We start from the raw sequence: 21,406 nt of genomic DNA on the forward strand, positions 1-21,406 counted from the left end.
TCAATACTTCAATGTTCTCAGTTCTTAGGTGTAACGAATCTTTCAAACATTATCACTAATCACATACTTAATTTCATTAGTAATTGCAAAGATATTAATGAAATGGAGCATAAATTAAATCTTGAACATAATCTTTCAGATAGCGAAGTCAATCACGTCCAAAATAAACTAGCATGGACCGATCTACAATAGAGTAAAGCAATGTTTATTATATTTAGTTTTTGAAAATAAGTACCATAAGATTTTTTTTAAAATTGCGAAATAACGTATTTTTTGCTGGTCTACCTTTAACCAACAGTCACAATATTTAGAATAAAAATAAAAAAGCTAGAAAGCATAGTTATTTATTCTAAATTGAGAGGCATTTGCTTACGCAAATGCCAAAGATGGCCTTAGGCCATCTTTGTGTAACATTAATTAGAAAAAATATTTGAATTTAAATATACTGATTACACGATTTGCTCGATGAGGCATAGAAATGAGTCATGATGAATTTCCGTTGGATATAGACATATATGGGCGAATAATTTTAAAGTATAGATCTACTTGAGTGGAGAAATATGTTCGATCTCATATAAAGTGTTCGAACAATAAATTTTTTTCTGAGAAAAAGTGTTCTTGATGAAAGCTATGTTGGCTCAAAATTGAGTTGATTAGAATCCAAATTTTCGAAATTCGAAATTTGTTTGTAAAATTACGATATCGTAAAATTTACACTTTTATTACGTTTTTATACAGGCGTGAAGCCTGTTAAAAATGCAATAAAAGTGTAATTATTATACTAATGATTATTTTTAATTCTAAACAGCATTTGAATCAAAAATAATCGTATGTTTGATAATTTTTGGTTGATGTCCAAGGGAGAAACTAACCAAACTCATTATGACAAATTGATGGAGATTTTTACAGGATATAATGATGTCTACAATGCTTTGTACAGGCTGAAAACAAATGACGAAGAAAAATTAAACGCAATATACAAAAAAATCAAACAAAACCTGATTGACTCTTATCAAATTCAGCCTGATATGATTATCAATGATATATCCGAACTTTCAATTTAGAACAACCGCTACATGAAGTCATATTTAGCGATTGCCAAACAAATTGTTGACGAATACCATCTAAATCTGGTCAACAAAATCAGCAAAGTTTTTAATTACCTTTTCTACAAAGAATACAACATAGTATTGAATGAAAAATGGAAAAAAAGTTTTAACGATTTTGAAGATTCTCATTATTCATCTGATATTCACGAACAAAAGACGATTCACAGATCTATTATGGATGATGACAAAATATCATTAATAAATTTTACAGAAAAAGAAGAGTTTGATAAAAATCAAAAATTAAAAAGTGATTTATATCCATATTCAAATGAAGGTCTTTCGTTACTTTGATTATGTTGTTATCATGGATCTGTTGATTGTTTTAAGTTTTTAATAACGAAATTTCAATCAGAAATCACTCCAAATTGTCTTAGATTTTCGTTTTTGAGTGGAAATCAAGACATTATGAATGAATGCTTGAAAGTACAAAAACCAGATGATGTATGCATGAAATATGCAATTATATCACACAATATCGATTTTGTCACATTTTTGATGAATGAACATAACAAAAAAATTGATTTAGAATTGTGTTCTCAATACAATAATCTTCAATCATTTTTAGTTTACTTGGATCAAACAAATGACATCAACACATGTTTTGTTTATTCTCCGAATTTCCATCTTTCATCAGTTTTAGGATATTTTATTTCAAATGGCGCAGATATCAATGCTAAAACTAAAAATGGATGTACCCCTCTTCATTATGCAGCCAATAACAATAGTAAAGAAACAGCCGAAATTCTTATTTCAAATGATGCAGATATCAATGCTAAAACTAAAAATGGATGTACCCCTCTTCATTATGCAGCCAGAGATAATAGTAAAGAAACAGCCGAAATTCTTATTTCAAATGGCGCAGATATCAATGCTAAAGACAAAGATGGACGTACATGATCAAGTAATATTTTGAGTATGATCATATTATGTGCATGTATATATACTTTTATTGCACTTTTAACATGCTTCGCGACTAAAAATATTAATTTTCTATTCTTATCAAGAATTCATTAATATAACAATGATCATATCATCAAGGTTCAGATGCTCATTTTTAATTTTATATGTATAAAATAACACATGTAAATCCAAAAATATCATCTAAATTTGAATCACAATTTGAAATATACTAAATTTCAAAGGGAAACATTTTATTTATATGTTACTTAACACTCATGTGCTTATTCTCAAAAATATTCGGAATAATTTTATGATTTTTAACTTTGAATTTTTATTATGATTTTGTTCATTCACATGAATACATTCGTACAAACTATCGTTGTATGATAATTTAACATTTTTTGTGATTTTATCGTATTATTTGCTTGTAAGTTTAATGTAATGTAGAGTTTGTTGCTCTTGAAGGTCTTAGGAACAATTGCATCGATCTTGGATCCAGAAATACTGCAAACAAATATGGAATTTTCTTGTGATCTGTAGAAAAACCAAATATATCAAATATTATTCAATGATTCGAATTGTGTATGAAGGACCAGTGATTCAGCCTTAGGCATATTATAGCTCATAATTTTTTTTTTGCATTTTGCGATATCTTTCAGAATCTTATTGCTTTCTTCGAGATTTGAAGATGACAGTTTGAGAATTGTTTCATCTTTTGGACATTCGCTTATTCTAACAACAACTTGATGTTGACTTTCGACTAGTTTAGACATTCGTTGAATTAATGAATCTCTATCAACCATTGTTGATGAAATTTGTTTCAATCTTGCTGAAATCTGAGTGAGTTTTAACAAAGGTGAAGCCCCTTCAATAGGTTTCAAGTTCACTGTTTTAACTGGAAGATTATCAATAACAGTAAGTACTTCGTCGATTTTTTTGGAGATTTTTTCATCGACATAAGGTTTTTCATCGAAATCTTCATTCACAGAACTTATTGTTAATGTTACAACGCGCCCTAATGTTTCTATTTCCTGAAGACCGAAATGCGAGAACAACTCATTCAAAGGACTTTTCAGTATTTCAAGAATTGTTTGACTGTTTTGTTCCATTGTGTTTTGATTAGTTAATATTGAATGGAATACAGCCATTTTAGTTGTAACACTATTTAATGTGTCTACTTTCTTTGCCATCATGCCTACAAGCTCTTTAAGTGATTTCCTTTCTTTGTCAAATCTTGCTTTTTCATCTTCATAATCCGCTTTATCATTTGCTTTCTTTTCTTCCAAAAATTTGATTTTGGCAAGTGATTCATTGAGTTGTTTCTCTTTTTTGCGCATTTCTTGCCTCAAATTAGTTAATTCAACAATTGACGTGTCAAAGGAGTTTATACAATCAAAAGAACGAAAGGTTGAGAAGTTATTTCTTCAAATTTTTGGCCATCTGTTGCAATTTGTCTCTGCAATTTTCGAATAAAATCTTCTTTGTTTTGGATTTTGTCTTTCAAGTCATCGATTTCTTTCTGTTGGGTTTCTATTTTAGACAAGAACTCTGACATCTGTTGTTCTCTTATTGTTCCTTGGTCAATTGCTGTTGATAAAACTTTCTTTTCTGCAATTTAATGAAGTCTGCTATTTGCACCATTAGAAGCTCATGTTTGTAAATTTTGACACAATTTTGCAAATTTATTTCCAAAAATGATTCCACGAAAATTTTTGCCAAAGTTCTCAATTTTGAATTTATCGCGAGAAACCGCCAGACTGTTGATATTTAATAATTTTACGTTTGGCCTAATTACATTACAAACATATTTATTATAAAACAAAATATCAAAATTTACATTTAATAAATTTTTGAACTTTATCTAACTGAAATATCCAACTCCTAAGAAAAGCTTCTGTTTCTGTAGTACTTGAATTAATTATATGAATTTCATTTCTTACTAATCGCTTTAGCCAAATCATTGAGTATATTGCTGATCTTTGACTTTCAGTCATTTTAAATCGAGTATCAAATTTATATCGATAGTTCAGCTCATCATATTCATCCTTCTTTCTGTACAATGATGCGATTGACTTTGAATTCTTTAATTGAAGAAATTCAACTTTGGATTTCAAATCTTTTACAATTTTCTTCTTGTTTATAACGACTTTATGCCGTTCAATTGTCATGTTATGCAGTTCTACCTTTAAGTCAGCAGAATTCCTAGATTTTACAGATTTAGATAAATTTTGATTAACTTCCGAAACTGCGTTGAGAAATATTTGATCTAATTGGGATCCATAGAAAATCACATCATTTTTAAGTGATTCATTCTTCTGAAACATCGCTGTTATCTCTTGGGAAAGTTTCGCAGATGTATCATAATTTCTTTTTATCGAATCCTCAATTTTTTTAAATATCGGTAACTTCTCTTCTTTATACATTTTCTTTTCTAGCTTTAGAGAATATTTTATTGGTTTGATCGAAGTCATTCTGTTTGATTCATCAATAAGCTGAATTTTTCTGGACTTAAGCTTACATAATGTATCGAGAGAGAGAATTAAATTATTGTCGTCTGAATGGTCCTTTGATATTTCAGAAATTTCTCGTTTGATTTTTTTTAATTGTTCAGAAATCGATTTTCTTTCACCTTCAAGTTTAGTAACATATTCCATATAAGCAACTACATCATTTTCATACTGCTCAGTTATACTTTTATGCATCTTTTTCGTTGAATTAATTGAATTTTGTATCGATGTGACAGTATTAGCAATTTGATTATTTTTTACTGATAATAATATAATGCTATCAAGCGTTTTCTTCCTTTGGGATTTATAATTTGAGATTTCGGCTATGAGAGATTGATTTTTTTTTGTTGATTCTGTGCATAATGCTTTCCATTGATTAAACTTTTGAACAGCTTCACTCTTGACAGTTTGTACTGTATTTAGCTGGTTTTTCAGATTAGTGCGCTCATTTTGAAATTGCAACTCAATTTCGGTAATCTTTTGTTTTAATTCAGATATTTTGGATTGGATATTGATTCTCACTGCACGACGAGATTTTATCAAATCATCTGACTTCTTGATTAAGTTATTTAACAATTCAATTTGAGAAAGTGTAGTGTTTAAGAATTTGTTGCTATCAGATTTACCCTTTAAGTCAATATGATGATCTTCTAATGATTGCAAATTCTTTAAAAATGTATCATATCCATTAATTTGAGAATCGACTTCAAGAATATATTCATTTATTGCCGAAATACGTGAATCGTAATATTTAATTCTTTGATTTAAATTTGTTAGTCTGTTTTCAAGGATTGATTCGTTGTTATTATAATATTCTTCTGAAATATCTTGATTAACTTGAAAAACGGAAAGATTACTGATCATATCTTCAGATTTTACATTTAATAATACAGATTGTGTATATACATTATACGGATTCGTTTTTTTTAAAATGCTTGGTTCCGCAATGAACGAACTTGCATGGTGGAGCATGCCTTCTCGCTTAGCCTCAGTAATTTCTTTGCCAATCACAACATCCGGACCTTGATAGCTCAGTGACATTACATCATTAATCATTGAGCACAATATTCAAAGTGGTCATTTTTCTACTATTCTATTATCTTTCATAGATTATTCTCAATAGGTACTACTCAGTTCATAAGTAATTTTCATTTCTTACATGAAAATAAAAATAATTAGAATTCTTTTAAATTGAAATAAAGCATATTTATACATAAATATAAATATATTATATATTTTTACTTAAGGAAGAATTGATTTCAAGAGAGGATGATCACGATGGGCATATGAACCTTGTGTACCTACACCTGTGACAGAAATAGCAGCAGTAATGCATGCAACTTTTGCTGCTTCTTCATAGCTGCAGCCTTTAGCGAGGCAATAAGTAAATGAGCCGAGGAATGAGTCACCTGCACCGGTTGTATCAACGACATCAACTTTGATTGATGGAACATGAACCGGCTGTTTTCCACGTTCAAGAATGGTCGCACCCTTTGCGCCTTGTGTCTGAACAACACATTCAACTCCGATATTGAAAAGGTCTTCAACAGATCCAAATGAAGCTAACTCGACCTCGTTCACAATAACAACTGAAGCATCTTTAAAGAGATTGATATCACGTTGCTCTGGAACAGGTGAAACATTCAAGATTGTCTTTGCTCCACCATTACGGCTTATTTTGAGAACTTCAAGAGCAGTTTCAATTGGAATTTCGAAGTTAGTAACAACAAGCTTGCTATTGGCGAGCTTGTCTTTCATTTGATGTACCATGTCTATTGTAACAGGACATGGATGAATTACAATTGCAGACTCACCACCATCAAGAACAAAGCAGAGTGCAAGTCCGGATGGAGCTTCTTTCGAGACTTGAACATATTGAGGAGAAACACCAATTTCTTTAAAATGATCTACAATGACTTTGCCATCAGAGTCATTACCTACAGCTGTAAGAAGGTTTGGTTTAAGAGTACTATCTGAAAGGAATGCGAATTGTGCACATGCATTTGGTGCTTTCCCACCAAAACCACAGTTCAGAGCAATTCCATGAATTGTTTCTCCAAGATTTGGAAGTGCATGACAACGAGAATATAAATCTATACTACAAATACCAACAAATGTAGTTTCCATAAGTAAATTTTGTAAACTTATCAATTCATTTGACGTGTTTATATATTAAATTTAAGGATGTCAATTTGGAAGAAAAGTGAGAAAATTCCTAAAATGCTAAAAATGAATTTTCCAAACGTATTTTTTTATCTGATTTTTTTGATTTTGAAAAAAATTTGGAGAGAAGAACTCTTCGTTTTTGAATTTTATCACGATGGTTTTAAAGTATATTAGACACATGTATTGGTATTACTATTTTTGTATATTTTGAGAGAAAATCCCTAAAAAGTGAGAAAATCTAAGACGGTTTGAGAAAATATATAAACTATTGAAAATTTGAATTAAACTTCTAATTTGGAAAGAAGAAAATTCAAAAATCGAGATTTAGACTCAGCATCAAATGGAGAACAAAATGTTTCTTCATATGAAGGAAAAAAATTTTCTTGTGAAGAAATAGAGTTTTTAAAATTTTATTGTATGTAATGAAATAAACAAATATTAAAATTATTTTTTGATAACAAGAAAATTCCCAATAGAAAATATTTGAGAGAAAGAAAAAAGAAAATTGAAAAATATTACTCTCCTTTATATTTCATGAGATTTTAAATTTATTCTCATAAAATTGACAATTTTATACGTTTAGATGAAAATAAGTGATTTTGGTTGAAATAGAAATTATTATTTGCTTACAGCTATCAAATAGATTTTTGCTATTTTGATTAAAATTTGTTAATCAAATTAATAAATTTTTTCTAAATATCTTAAATATCTGGATCACTCACATATACAATGAATTGAACGATAAAAATAATACAAACTCAACTAAGTTTCCTGTCTTTCAACTAAAAAAAATTATGCAAATTAAATTAAATTGTTTATTCAAATATAAAACAAAGATGAAGTAATTACAGTTATCATAAACTTTATGAATAACTCTGTAATTGGTTCAGATTTTCGTAAAAATATTTTTATTAATATCGATAAGAATACGTTTACCTACTATCACAACATATCGATAAACAAGAGTAGAGTGATTTTTATCATCGAAACTTTTTAAAAGCTGTAAGCTGGAAGGAAAAATCTTGTTTTTTCTGAGTTAGTTGTAGAACTATTGATGCACGAGTTATCATTGTGATGTAGAAGGATGTCAATGTACTGACTGAAGGATATGAAGTGAATTGAATTTCATTGAATTTCAATTTGATCAAAATTTGTTGAAATGATATGAATGTGTCAACATCTGTATCACTCTCTTTCACTCCTTCCCTATTCTTTCGAGAACGAAGCTAGCTCAGCTTTCGCTGAGCGAATTGACACTTTTGATGCCCTAAACGTACATGCTCTCAAATTTATCGAAAAAAATTATACCACCTAAACTAGTATATTCTTATTTTAAATATGATATTATCCTTAGAATCCACACCAGAATATATTTAAATCAACTTTTAAAAAAGTTCGAATCCTGCGCGTCTCACTTTTTAAATTTTCGAAAAGGAAAATTATATTCTCCTAAAATGAAAACAATTTTCCGAATTAAAAAAAAAAAAAAAAAGGTATTGGGGCTTCCAGGCGCGTTGCGCCCTCTAGCCCCGAAGATGTTTAGTATAAAACCGCTTTTTAACTTCACTTAAAATGCCACGTAAGCTACGTAAGAATATACGTAAGAGGAAGAGAGCATTGAAACATCCAATAGTAAGACTAACACCACAACAACAGTTGCAACAACAAATGCTGAATGACCCCACTATGTTGCAACAAATGTCAAGCAATCCTATGCTTTTAAACCGAGTTGTTGGTGCACAGAGTGGAGGTTTAAGAGCGGCACTTTTAGCGAAAATGGCAGGCTATGGTGGAGCTGCAGACGGAACAGCCTATAACCCTCAAAGTCAAATGAATTTGAGTTCACTCAAAAATCAAATAGCAGATGTCAAAAAGTCAAACATAGACATACAGAAGCAAATAGGTGAAAACGAAAAGAAACTAGAATATGACAGACACACAAAGAAACTCAATGAGTTAAACGTAGAGAAAAAGAAGAAAGAAGAACAACTGAAAGAACTAAGTACAGAGGAATATGCGAAAAAAAGTGTCAGAAAAAGCAGCAGAAGTAGCAAAAATGGAACAAGATGTCATAAATTTGAAAAACCATACTACTCGATATAAAGTACTGAAAGATGAAGAGATAAAACAAAAAGCCCTGAAGACATATATGGATAGCGATGAGTATAAAAAGGAAGTTGAAGCAAATGTAAAGGCAGAAAAACTTTTACAGTTGCAGAACCAAACCGTACAGTATGAAAACTTAGCACAAGAAAGTAAAAATAACGACGCGGCTATGCAAAAGGCAATGAAAAGCGCGGAATATATAAAAGCTAACAATGACTGGTTAGATGCCCAAGCCAACGCTAAAGCAGCCCAACTCATAGGGTCAATAAGGACAAAAATACAAGCGGATGAAGACAGTTCAAATGAAGCTTTAACAAATGCTGACTTTAAGAACGCCTTCGAAGCTCTTCATAGTAAGGTGAAACAAGTGAACGACTTCTCATCTGGAAAGAAACTGAAGTCTGAAGGTTTCGACAAAGAGTTAAAAGAAGTAGCACAAAATATGACGAAAATAACAGATGCAGCAACGAGACAGGCAGTTCAAAGTGCCTATGACGCCGTTAGAGCAACTGTTGTGGAAAGTCAAGAAAAAGAGTTACAACAGACCAAAACAGACCTAGTAAATGCTTTCTTAAGAACGAAAAGTCAGGTAGGACATTACGCTGCAGATGGAACATATGTGCCAGCTGGTGGAACTTATATACTAGCTAGTGGAACTTATATACCAGCTGGTGGAACTTATATACTAGCTAGTGGAACTTATATACCACCAAACCCTCCAAGAGAAGCACCTGCACCAGGACTACCTAAAACATTTACATCGTCACATGGACACAGACACAGGCATGCACCAAAACCAACACAACAACCAACAGTTCAAAACCCTGCACAACAACCACCTCCACAACCAACACAACAACCAACAGTTCAAAACCCTGCACAACAACCACCTCCACAACCAGAGCAAGGACATAAAAGAAGTAGAGAACAAGGAAACCAAGAATTCTTAAAAAGGCTTAAGGAAGACTATGGTTACCCAGATAGTATTGACTTTAGTGACAGATATAAAGAAGCTATTAGAAAGTTCAAGGATGGAAATACTGACCCGGACCTATTTAGCTTTATGGCTCAGCACCAAAACGGATATAAATTCAAACCTGGAAAATACAAGCTCGCTAAGGGATATGATTTAATAGCATATCATCCAAATGACATGAACGAATTTACTCCGAGATATTTGATGTCAGAGCTAAATGACAATTCAACTCCCGTCATGAAACGCGTAAAAAATAGAGACGGAACGAAAGAAGAAAGGTTTATGAGTCCGGATGACTTAGATAGGGAAATTGTTGAAAACGGTCTCGGAATATATGAAATGCCAGCAGATGAGGTACAAGAAACTCCACAGGAAGAACTAGTTCAGATACAACCAGACATGGAAGAAATAGTTCAGCAACAACAGCTAGAAGAGCCTGAAGGAAACGAACAAGTCCCTCCTTTGGAAACTAACTTCACAGAACTAGATGAAGATTTGGAACAGCCGAAAAATCTTGACCCTCAACAAGAGTATGCGGAGAATATGGAATATTTCCAAGAGTCTAAAAAAAATTCGGCTGACATAGTAGAAGAATATCGAAAAATGTTTGCCGACATACAAAAGACTCCAACATCAGATGAAAATATTCAGCATAGAATGGAAGAACTGAAAGAAAGTGTACGCAAATACAACAACCCTTTTTACTTACGAGCATTTAACGTTCAATCTTTGGATGAACTCGGTGAAAATAAAAGGTTAAATTTCAAGAAAACATATAGAAATGAAACATTGTTTAAAGTTCATTCAGAACCTAGCCAAGATGGAAACAAACCTACTTTTGTTTCTGCAGACGATGGAACTACAATGAGATGGGGTCATAAAGCTAACCCGGATAGGTGGTTCATAAACTTACAACCTCAATTCCAAGAAGTTGTAGACGCAATGGAAGTCAATGGTGAACGAGACATAGCTGGTATTTTCAGCGCGGCTTTAATGCCATTGAAAGATATGAAAGATGCAGATATTTTGAACCAGTATGAAATGAACATGGCTGATGGAAATATAACACCTGACGTTCTAGAACATTTATCTCAAAGAACTACACAGAACCATAGAGATGGTATATTTGGTGAAGAGTTTAGAAAGAAAGTTATGGACAGAGAAGGAAGAGAACCTATTGTACATGACCTTGCAAACGAAAGTTTACAAAATGTCATAAAAACTTACTTTGCAGACAATGAACCGAGAAGGGATGAATATTTAAGAAAACTCAAATGGACAGTACCAAATGAAATGTTAGTATTGAAAAACATGTTCCTTGACAAAATAAAACCAACTACAGAAATAAACGACGCAAGACTGAAAGATTGGGTAAAAGCTTTCCCATTCACAAAAGATATAATTGGTAACATGGAAAGAAAACCAGAATGGCTACAAAAACATATATTTGGAAACGAGCTTATTCCATATGGACAGGCACTGTTTGAAGAGCTTGAACCGGAAACTCAGGACAGAGTCATGCAAACAATACGCAAAGACTCAAATACAAACTATGACAAACTCTTTCTAGGATATAGGTTACCTGAGATGGGCGACCAGAGCCCAAAGGCAAAAAGGACATGGGAAATTTACAACATACTAGGTGAACATGAGGCAAAGATGCAACAACTTGAAGCAGAGGGCAAGTTACCAAAGCGACACCAAAGAAGAAGAGTAGAACAAAGTGAAAGTAGTGAAGAAGTAACTTCATCTAGTGAAAGTAGTGGCAATGAAGGAAAAAGAAGAGTTAAAAACTCAGTCAGGAAGAAAGTAAAGCTTGGTCCACGTGGGTTCTATTATGACAAATAAATCCAACTATTCTATATTTTTACCCATATGAAATGTACGCCGCTCAGAATATAACGCCAACAGTTTTGGATGCTATGAATGGAAATGTTTCCGAATGGTATAACGAATGCGACAATGCCATTAGAAGGTCAGAAATAGTTCCTGGAACTTACGAATATACAACTGCTGTTTCTTATGGAAATGTAGGTGAGTTTGGAGAAGGTTCTTCAACAACAGTAGATATTGCTTGCGACAGGTTTCATATAATTTCTATTGACAACTCTTTCTTATACGTGGAACAAGACATTGAAATAAAACCTTCTGCCAAGTTGTCTGACAAGAAAGGTTGCAATGGAATTTTCTATGTCGGATACCAATATGCTCCAGAAGTTTTCATGGGATATAAGATATATTCTAACTCTGACTTAGTTCAAACAGTAACATGGGCAAACTATGAATGGTTCGCTTTGAGAAACTCAGTACAACCACAAGCTAGAGAACAAACAGACCAGTATGCAACTATTGAGAAAATAAGAAGACTTGACCCTAACGTTCCAGGAGTTTATGTTGACCTTTCTGGACAAACTGCAGCAGCAGTAACCAAAGTAAAATTGAAACTTAGAGTTCCTTTGTCATCTTTCCTCATCTTCAGGTTTTTAAGATACTTGCCAAACTGGGCAGGAAAAATTTCTATCGAACTTACTCCAAGCAAAAATAACTTAGTCATTGCACCAACGCAAGACCCATTCAGCATTGCTGTAGCTGGAACTGGTGGAGCCAAGTTCTGTGACTTTTGCAAAGACAAAGTTGACTTAGACTTTGGTTTCTCAAACCTCAACACTGAAGTAAACTACTACTTCAATGCTGCTGGAACTGCTTGGGACCCAGTTAAGTTCACATGCGAAAAGTTTGAATGCAAGAGAATAGAAAGCAGACTTGCAGTCTATATGTTGGACCCAGATATTTCAAATGCTTTAGCTGCCAAATATATTGCAGTTCCACTTATGTTCCCTATACACCAAATATCTGTCAAAGACTTTGCAGGTGAAGTTGGAAACCAAAGTGCTGACCCAGGTGCAAGAACAGATATTGCCTTAACAACTGCAATGAAACATGCAGATACTATGTTTGTACTGTTCAGACGAACTATAAATGACTATTCTTGTTTCTACAACCCCGGTATTAAATATCATATAAACATAGATGGCAAATATTATCCAAGAGAAGAATATTCCACAGTTGAGGATATGAGGTCATACAACTTGACATTAGATGCTATGAACTTTAACAACAACTTCACAACAACCATTAACCCTGAAATGCAAAGTTCTATTATGCCATATGTGAAAGTATGGACCATACAGGAGCTCAAAACACTCAATATACAAATGGAGACCGTTCAAACTTTTGGCTTGGCATTCCATTTGCTGACTCAGAAGACTTTATGGGTGGTATTTCAACTGTTGGTACAGTTCAAATACAATATACTGGTGACAGAGACGGTCCAAATGAATTGAAAGCAAAGAAGTTTACAAAACCAATAGCACTTTTCACGGAAGATGCTCTTTTGAAGATTCGTTCGATGAAACCTGCTGGGGCTCCTCAGATTGGTATAACGACAGCTTCCATCGAGCAGATTTTGGCAGCAGGTCAGTAAGTTGTTCTTGAACTGACTTCTCTCCGTCAAATATTGACAGTACGCCAGTTTTGATATAGTATTGTATTAAAAACTTACCTTTAGAAATATCGGTCAGTTTTGTTGTTATATTTTTGTCTGCTTCAAGAACTTTCACCATCTCGGTTATACCAACTTTCTTTGCTTTATGAAAATATTTTGGTTCAGCAAAGACTGCTATTCTATAACATTTTCCATTGTTTGTGTAAAGAACTATTCTATCAATGAACTTGTATTGTTTGTGTGTGTAAACTTTGTTTTGCTTCAATTCGAAGAGATACTCAAATACGTCCATCTTTTTATTCTAAGTAAAATGTCATTTCCGAAAAATAGAAGCGTAAGTGTTTCAAAAGGTTTAATGGCGGTGGCAGACGTAAAGTTAAATTCACCAACTCAAACAAACAGTCAAAGTGTTGTTGTCAATGTCAAAGAAAGAGATGTTGAAGTGGGGAAACCATACGAAGACGAAGATGGTATAACAATAGTTCCTGTAAAAGAACCAACATACCCTGAAGTTAGCAGAGACTTAAGTTCTGTTGCAGATATTCGAAACGACTACCAACAACTTAAAGACAAACTTAAAACTCAGGAGAAGATTTGTCAAGCTTTGGGTATAATGTTAAACTTGGTCGAACACAACCCTGTAAAAGTGAACTCATATGTCATCGCACCTCATGAAATTTTGAAAGAACTATTGAAACTTTTGACAGAGGCAGACGATATAAACATCAAAGAAATAGAACCCGACATTGCTTGCTGTGGTGTTTCATACAATGTCATTGACAAGATATACGTTATGAAAGGAGGTGAAACGTTGAACTTAAAATATAGTTTCCCAGACGTCATAAAAATATTTGACGACCACAACATTTCATTAAAATTTACTTGCTAAGTAAAAATGTCAAAACTTCTTGAAAGATGTTTGAAGAAAAACAATATAGACTTTATTTCATGTAAAGGACTTTACACACTTTTGAACGATATGAAAGACCCTGTTTTGTTTGTTCGTGTAGACAAAGGAAAGTTCTATGTCTTTACAAAATATTTGAACTTCTTAGACAGAGAACTTCAAGAAACGCCATGTGAAAGTTTAGATGAAGTTCTTCTCCACTTTCAGAAAAACTTTTAAATATATGTAAATGGCAGAAGACATAGTGGTTTATACTATTACGACTAAAAACCCTGAGTCATATAATTCTATAACAACAAACTTACAAAGTCCTCAAGGACGGTATTGTAAACTGACCTTAAACACGATGACGACTAAAGCCTGTTTTGCTCTTTTGACACCAGAAGACTTTGTTGTTGTGAATGGTAAAAAATACTCCTTTGAAGATACTTACTCAGATATACCACCAACAGGTTTTGTTGACTTATTTAATACTTTAAGGACGGATGTAACATGTGCTGCAACTAGAGCAGGTTTCATTATGTTTGGATGTCCGACTGAGTTTAGTATAAACGATATGAGCTATAATACAAAACTTATATCTGGTTTTTACTACCAACAGTTTCCTATAACAGGAAAAGGTGTCATACAAGGTCTATCTGTTCCATTGACTTTAAGTACACCTATTTTATATATTGTTTCAAACTTAGGTTCAAAGTGCTATTCGAATGTCGACAGAAACTACTATGACCAAAAGATACTCATGCGTATAAACAACACTTTCTCTGCTGGTTTGCCTATTGTTCATTCGAATGCAGAGTTTTCAGCTTTAGTGAACTCAAACACTTTAGCAAACATAAACTTAACCTTAGTTGACGCAAACTTTGTTCCTGTAAAACTTTTATGTCCTATGTATTTGTCAATGACGGCAGAAAGTTTCGAATTGGAAGATGCAACTGGTGAAAGTATTGTACTACAAGAACAACTTCAACAACAAATAGCTCAAGAACAACAAATGCAACAAATGGAACAAATGCAACAACAAAGTCAAGAACAACAAATAGCTCAAGAATAAAAAAAATATTTTTTTTTTATTTTTATAAAAAATGTACAGAATAGACGTTTCAGATTTTTATGACTTCCAAGCCTTCAGAAATATGTGTCCATTTAGAGACTATAACAAAGCAGTCGAGAATTTGAAACGTTTAGTCATTTATGTTGACTCTGCCCCAGAATGTTATGTCATGAAAGAATGGGATGTTGTCTTTAACAAACCTAAAGCGACAATAGTTTCAGAACAAGAATGTAAACAGAAACTTAAGAAAATAAAAGTCGTACAAGTTGGCATGAAGATGTTAGATGCTTGGGATATCTTATTGTCAAAACTTGAAGATTTTTCAGTTCGTGGTATAAAGTTCTATACACCATCTCCAAACTTCTATTCTATCTTCACTGGATATAAATACGAACAAGTAGAATGGAAAGAAAATGTTATAGAAGCTTGGTTAGACCATGTCAAAGAAATTATATGCAATGGAAACGAAAGAGTCTATGAGTATATCTTATGTTGGTTTGCAAACATCTTACAACATCCAAGTGCTAAAAATGAAACTGCTCTCATCATAATTGGAAAACAAGGAACAGGTAAGAACACTTTCTTTACAGATATCTTATGCAAACTGTTAGAAGGCTATTCGAACCCGAATATGACAAACTTAGAAAACATCTGCGGTAAATTTAACTCTTCAATAGAGAATATGAAACTTATAGTATGTAACGAACTTCAAAGTATAGATACAACAAAAGTTTTGAACTCAGATGCTTTGAAGAGTCTTATAACAGACAAAGTTGGAGTTGTTGAAAGAAAATATAAAGACCAAAGAGTTTGTGAAAATGTTGCAAACTTCGTCATGGTTTCAAACAATGCCGTTCCGATGAAGTTAGAAAGTTCTGACAGAAGATATGTAGTTGTCAGAACGTCAGAAGCTCATATGCAAGATACAGAATATTTTGACGACTTAGCAGAAACTTTAACACCTAACTTTTACAACCACTTGTTCTCATATTTCATGACATTAGATATTTCAAAGTTCAATCCAAGACAAATTCCACATACCGAAGAGAGACAAACATTGTTAGAAGCAAACAAGAGTGTATATGAACTGTTCATAGATGAAACTGACTTTGAGTGTTTAGATGAAAGGTCATTGTACGATTCGTATAAACAGTATTGTCAAGAATATGGTTATATGACAGCGTCTAAACGAACATTCTTGGCAAATGTCAAAAGTCTTTTAGACGTACAGAATGGTATATATACAAAGAAAAATTTTTCTGAGTAAATTTTAAAAAAAATATTTTTTTTTATCCGATAGAAAAGATGACGAAATTCATCTCAGTAAACAAGTACATGTCAGGACTTAAAGAAGAACTAGACCCATTCACATATTTGAATGTTTACTTCTACCATTTTGAAAAGTCTTCATTTGACAAAGTTTGGAACATCGAACCAGTTAAGTTTGCTATTGTGACTAAAAATGGTGCGAAATTTGAAGACTTAGACATAGAAGGTTTGTTAACAGTCAAAGAAAGTTTTGACAGAAGGTTTTCAAACCTTAAAGAAGGCAAAGCATACAAACTTGTTATACCTTATGAACCAAAGAAAGCAGACGACTATGAATATTATGAGTCTAAAGTTGTAGAAGTTCAAGGTAAATTGGGTAAAAAGATTTTAGAGTCTAAGCCAGTGTTTGCTCCTAAAGAGGAAGAGAACATTGACATTGACCCAGAAATGTTCTAAAAATAAAATTTTATTTTTACATGTCATATCTCCCCTTCTCTGGCTCTGGTTCTTTCTTCTCTTCTTCTACTTTCTTTTCTTTCTTTTCTCTCTTCTTCTTTTCTGGTGGAGTTATGTCAAACTTCTCAGAACCATATTTTTGTAAAAGTTCTTTGTCCTTTAATAGCTCTTCTATTCTGTTTTCTATTTCATTTTCAAGAACAGCGCATGTGTCTTCTTTGCATTCTAAGAAGTTTTGTTGGACTTCATCTCTCCAAGAGGCGTCATCTCTGTCAACAAGTCTGTCATTGACAAATTTTAAGACTTCTCTGCTTAAGGTTTTATGGTTCTTGTCATATTCCCAGAAACAGAACTTTAGAACAAATTCACCTTTCTTGTTTACACTATGTAAGATTTTATGGTCGACAGATGTTTTGCTGTCGAAAAGCTTGTCTCGAATATAGATAGCGAAATCGCTAGACATTTCCTAAAAGATAAAAATTTTAATTTTTCTAAAAATATGTTAGAAAAAAAGTTTGCTGACATTGACAAAAAATTTGAGAATGTTTTAAATAAGAACAAGAGGAAGTTAGAAAATGCTCAGATAAAACCCATACATGACAAGTTCTTATTTGCTCAGAATGGTATAACAGGTCTAATCGCACCACCTGGGTCGGGCAAGACTTTCACTTATCTTAAAATGGCTGCACAACAACAAGAACTAGATGAGAAAACCCATTCTATGAGTTAGTAGTCATTTGTAGTACTTCTGGTCAATTTGACCAAACCGTCAATTCGTTCAAAGATATTATAAAAAAGTCTAAGTTAGTATGTATAAAAGACTCTGAGTTGTTAGATTGGATAAAGAAGTACCAAAGAAGAGTTTTGAAGTACAATGCTATAAATGAGTATGTCAATTCTAAGTTTAAAGACCAAATGAGGAAATGCAGAGAATATTAGAGAAGAAACACTTCAGAAACAAACAGAAAGAGATAGAATACATTTCGAAGAAATTGCAATCTTACGATTGGAAGACTTACCCTCACAGATGTCTTCTTATCTTAGATGACTTTGCTTCTCATCCTTTGTTAAAGAACAGAGAACAAGACATGTGTCGAATTCTTAAGAAGCTCAGACACTTTAACATCTCAGTTGTCATTTGTGTACAGACAGCCAAGAGTTTAAGTAAGGATGTAAAGAGAATACTTACTGATATCATACTTTTCCCCGGATTGTCCGAAGACGATTTCATGGAACTTATGAAAGAGTCCATGGCAGGTAAGTTTGACAGACATGAACTATGGGAGAAGTACAAAGTCATACAAGACCCTCATACTTCTTTCAGAATTCATATCTACGCGAACAAAGTTCAAATTGTAAAAAGTCAAGCGTAAAAATGTAAGTGTTTTAGTCTTAGTCTGTTGTGGTGCTGGGGCTGTCGGTTCTTCTGGCTTTGGAATGGACTCGGTTGGTGGAACGTCGGACATTGTCTTGAAACAATAAAAGACTTGTCTTGAAAAAGTAAAAGACTTGTCTTGAAACAATAAAAGACTTGTCTTGAAAAAGTAAAAGACTTGTCTTGAAAAAGTAAAAGACTTGTCTTGAAAAAGTAAAAGACTTGTCTTGAAAAAGTAAAAGACTTGTCTTGAAAAAGTAAAAGACTTGTCTTGAAAAAGTACGGGTATCGTCTTCAATCAAGACCACTGTTCTCAAATTTGAGAACTTTACACCAAAAAATTTCTTGAAAAATAACGGGTCTTGTCTTGAAAAAGTAAAAGACTTGTCTTGAAAAAGTAAAAGACTTGTCTTGAAAAAGTAAAAGACTTGTCTTGAAAAAGTAAAAGACTTGTCTTGAAACAATAAAAGACTTGTCTTGAAAAAGTAAAAGACTTGTCTTGAAACAATGACCGACATAGACCCAGCAGATGAGGCAATCTACCTTATAGAGATAAATGAGCTAGTTAGGAACTACCTGAGCCATCTTTGGTGTCAAGCTTGAAAAATAAACGCTTTACATGTATTTTTCAGCAACTTCGTCAAATAATTTTATAGCTTTGTCGATCTCATCTACTTCAAACGTTTCTTTACCTCTCGTGGGAGCACCATACATTTTCTCAAACTTTTCAAGTAGTTCTGTTTCAGCAGCTCTCATATCGTTAACAAACGCAACCTTAACTCTATTGACTGTACTGTCATATCTTTGAGTTATATTAAATGTTCTTCCTATCTTATATCTCTTTGTATTGAAGTCCTTCGGTTTCTGAACGATGTAAAGTAAGCCCTCACTGCAACGTTCAGTATCGAATGAACCATATGTTATGAAATTATATCCAACAACTGGGTCAATCCATAACAAAACTATTGGTATAAGACTTTTGTCAATGAGATATGCTGTAGTTCCATAGAATCTTACCGATATCATAAGCTCAGGATTTCTTGTCAAAATTTTCTGAGTAGAAGCAATTCTAACCCAGTCGCTTGCTCTCTTTCCAGATGGAGATATAATGTCTGACAAAGAATATTTTTTGTATTTCTTTGAGTATCTTACGTTTAAATCACCTATTCTAACCACCTTGATCTCATTGTCTATCTTTTTAACTGTTTCAAACTCAGTGCTTGTCATTTCCTGTTCTTACATACAAAATAAAAAAAAATATTTTAAAAAAACTAGCGTTAATTTTATTTTTTCATCTTGTATAAAAGATATGATTTCATAGAGTTTTTTTACGATTTTCATGAGTTTTATGCAAGGCCGGAAAAAGTCGGTCTAGAGAAATTTCACGATTTTCATGAGTTTTTTTTACGATTTTCGAATGGAATCTCGACCCCTGTAAAAATCGGGGTAGCATTTTTTCACTGATTTCATAGAGTTTTTTTACGATTTTCATGAGTTTTAGGCGAGTAAGATTTTTAACGTACTCGCATTTTTTCACTGATTTCATAGAGTTTTTTTACGATTTTCATGTGTTTTAGGCTAGGCCGGAAAAAGTCGGTCTAGAGAAATTTCACGATTTTCATGAGTTTTTTTTTACGATTTTCGAATGGAATCTCTATCCTCGGTTTTCCTTGGGTAGCAAACATATGAGGAAATTCATGAAATTTGGTCATTTTTTTACGATTTCAGGGATTTTTTTTACGAAGTGTAAAAGTTCTCTTCGTCAAAAAAATACAGTTATATCATGAAATTTGGTCATTTTTTTCAGCAAAAATATATTTTAGGTGGAACCAGGTCCCTCGGTCCCTCGGTCCCTCGGTCAAATGAACTTCTCTGAAAAAGTGTGACAACATGACATTTTGACAACAGTCCAGGAAATAGACTTCTTCGTATATGTTTTGTTGAGACTTCAGGGATTTTTTTTACGAAGTGTCAAAGTTCTCTTCGTCACTCATAACAGTTATATAATGAAATTTGGTCATTTTACTCAGCAAAAATATATTTTAGGTGAAGAGGTGAGATCTCACCTGTTTTCTCACCTGTTTTCTCACCTCTTTTTCACAAGCGTTTTACATGAATTGTACGATGTATATTTGAAATTCTAAACAGTTTTGTAGCTTCTATTTCTTCTGTCAGTATGTCAAAAGTTTTCACAATGCCGAATGTTTCTTTATATTTCTTCTTGACGTCAGATAGAAGGAAATCGTCAGCTGTTGGATAGTTTTTGTTCAGAAATGTCAACATGTCCATTTTATCTTCTGCTGGTTTCTCTGCTTCTTTCTTTAAATCTGCATAGTCGTTTCGCATTCTTTCTATCTCTTTGACGGAGTAGTTATATTTCCTCATTGCTGCTTTACATTTTGAACATTGTGGGTTCATTTTAGCATTGTACATTGAAATAAACCTGCAAGTATGACTAAGGCGTCAATGGTTTTCTTTAACTCAAAAGTTGCTGGTTTTATCTGTTCGTTCCATACTTTACCTCTTTTATCTTTATCTCTTATCTGCCATACACATTTTGCAACTAACGAAACAAAGTTGTCGTAGGTCTTAAATTCTTCAGATTTATATATGTCAGAAACATTTTTATATACCATATCGCAGTCTTTGTCCATGACTTTGTGGTTGCAATGAAATCCAAGAAACTCATAGTTTACCTTACGTATGAACTTCTTGGTTTCTACTGAGTCAGTTGCTTTGACTTCTATTTCATCGAATTCAGGAATAGTGAGCTTTTGTTGTTGTATTTCAGGAAGTTTAGGTAGATGGTCAATAATATCCTGCATTTCATAAAGATATTCTTCATTTGTTTCATCTTTCGCACTACAGTCTAAATCTCCTTGGAGAAGTTCCTGCTTTATCTTCTGGATTTCTGTTTCGAAAGTATATGAAGAAGGAATGAAGCTTTTCATTTCTACTAACATTGAAGTTGGGTTCATGACTAACGAGTTTGGTGCTGTTGTTGCTAACATGTTCTTACAATAAAAATAAAAAAATATTTTTTTAAAAAAACTAACTTTTTTTATGTTTTTTGTGA

The 21,406-nt window shown here is 32.9% G+C and overlaps 10 protein-coding genes and 2 pseudogenes across 12 annotated transcripts, besides 1 other annotated feature; 6 read left to right on the top strand and 6 right to left on the bottom strand.

Moving 5' to 3' along the window:
- Positions 1–842: 842 nt before the first annotated feature.
- Positions 843–2,115, top strand: TVAGG3_0891660 (spectrin binding; the record flags this gene model as incomplete). The annotated part of the gene is made up of 1 exon (XM_001300764.1): positions 1,515–2,006. The coding sequence occupies one exon, from the start codon at positions 1,515–1,517 to the stop codon at positions 2,004–2,006; it is 492 nt and encodes a 163-aa protein (XP_001300765.1).
- A 448-nt stretch (positions 2,116–2,563) lies between these two features.
- On the bottom strand, positions 2,564–3,346 carry TVAGG3_0891670 (uncharacterized protein; the record flags this gene model as incomplete). The annotated part of the gene is made up of 1 exon (XM_001300765.1): positions 2,564–3,346. The coding sequence occupies one exon, from the start codon at positions 3,344–3,346 to the stop codon at positions 2,564–2,566; it is 783 nt and encodes a 260-aa protein (XP_001300766.1).
- Positions 3,347–3,835: 489 nt separating this feature from the next.
- TVAGG3_0891680 (uncharacterized protein) lies at positions 3,836–5,557 on the bottom strand (the record flags this gene model as incomplete). The annotated part of the gene is made up of 1 exon (XM_001300766.1): positions 3,836–5,557. The coding sequence occupies one exon, from the start codon at positions 5,555–5,557 to the stop codon at positions 3,836–3,838; it is 1,722 nt and encodes a 573-aa protein (XP_001300767.1).
- A 197-nt stretch (positions 5,558–5,754) lies between these two features.
- On the bottom strand, positions 5,755–6,646 carry TVAGG3_0891690 (carbohydrate kinase protein; the record flags this gene model as incomplete). Its single annotated transcript, XM_001300767.2, has 1 exon — positions 5,759–6,643. One exon carries the CDS (start codon positions 6,641–6,643, stop codon positions 5,759–5,761), a length of 885 nt encoding a protein of 294 aa, XP_001300768.1.
- A 3,925-nt stretch (positions 6,647–10,571) lies between these two features.
- Positions 10,572–21,406: part of a mobile genetic element that runs on past the window's edge.
- TVAGG3_0891710 (uncharacterized protein) lies at positions 11,645–12,227 on the top strand (the record flags this gene model as incomplete). Its single annotated transcript, XM_051250877.1, has 1 exon — positions 11,645–12,227. A coding segment is annotated over one exon (583 nt), but the record flags the coding sequence as incomplete, so codon positions are not given.
- On the top strand, positions 14,406–15,230 carry TVAGG3_0891720 (uncharacterized protein; the record flags this gene model as incomplete). The annotated part of the gene is made up of 1 exon (XM_051250878.1): positions 14,406–15,230. The coding sequence occupies one exon, from the start codon at positions 14,406–14,408 to the stop codon at positions 15,228–15,230; it is 825 nt and encodes a 274-aa protein (XP_051086353.1).
- TVAGG3_0891730 (uncharacterized protein) lies at positions 15,262–15,710 on the top strand (the record flags this gene model as incomplete). Its single annotated transcript, XM_051250879.1, has 1 exon — positions 15,262–15,710. A coding segment is annotated over one exon (449 nt), but the record flags the coding sequence as incomplete, so codon positions are not given.
- On the top strand, positions 16,536–16,955 carry TVAGG3_0891740 (protein of unknown function, DUF4108 family; the record flags this gene model as incomplete). The annotated part of the gene is made up of 1 exon (XM_051250880.1): positions 16,536–16,955. The coding sequence occupies one exon, from the start codon at positions 16,536–16,538 to the stop codon at positions 16,953–16,955; it is 420 nt and encodes a 139-aa protein (XP_051086355.1).
- On the bottom strand, positions 16,972–17,418 carry TVAGG3_0891750 (uncharacterized protein; the record flags this gene model as incomplete). The annotated part of the gene is made up of 1 exon (XM_051250881.1): positions 16,972–17,418. One exon carries the CDS (start codon positions 17,416–17,418, stop codon positions 16,972–16,974), a length of 447 nt encoding a protein of 148 aa, XP_051086356.1.
- TVAGG3_0891760 lies at positions 17,667–18,328 on the top strand (annotated as a pseudogene). Its single transcript has one exon. A coding segment is annotated over exon 1 (662 nt).
- On the bottom strand, positions 18,946–19,557 carry TVAGG3_0891770 (organellar and viral DNA polymerase type B; the record flags this gene model as incomplete). The annotated part of the gene is made up of 1 exon (XM_001296661.1): positions 18,946–19,557. One exon carries the CDS (start codon positions 19,555–19,557, stop codon positions 18,946–18,948), a length of 612 nt encoding a protein of 203 aa, XP_001296662.1.
- TVAGG3_0891780 lies at positions 20,428–21,341 on the bottom strand (annotated as a pseudogene). The gene has a single exon. A coding segment is annotated over exon 1 (914 nt).

This window comes from Trichomonas vaginalis, chromosome VI, assembly GCF_026262505.1.
Source record: "Trichomonas vaginalis G3 chromosome VI, whole genome shotgun sequence".
In the NCBI taxonomy this organism is placed as follows: Eukaryota; Parabasalia; order Trichomonadida; family Trichomonadidae; genus Trichomonas; species Trichomonas vaginalis.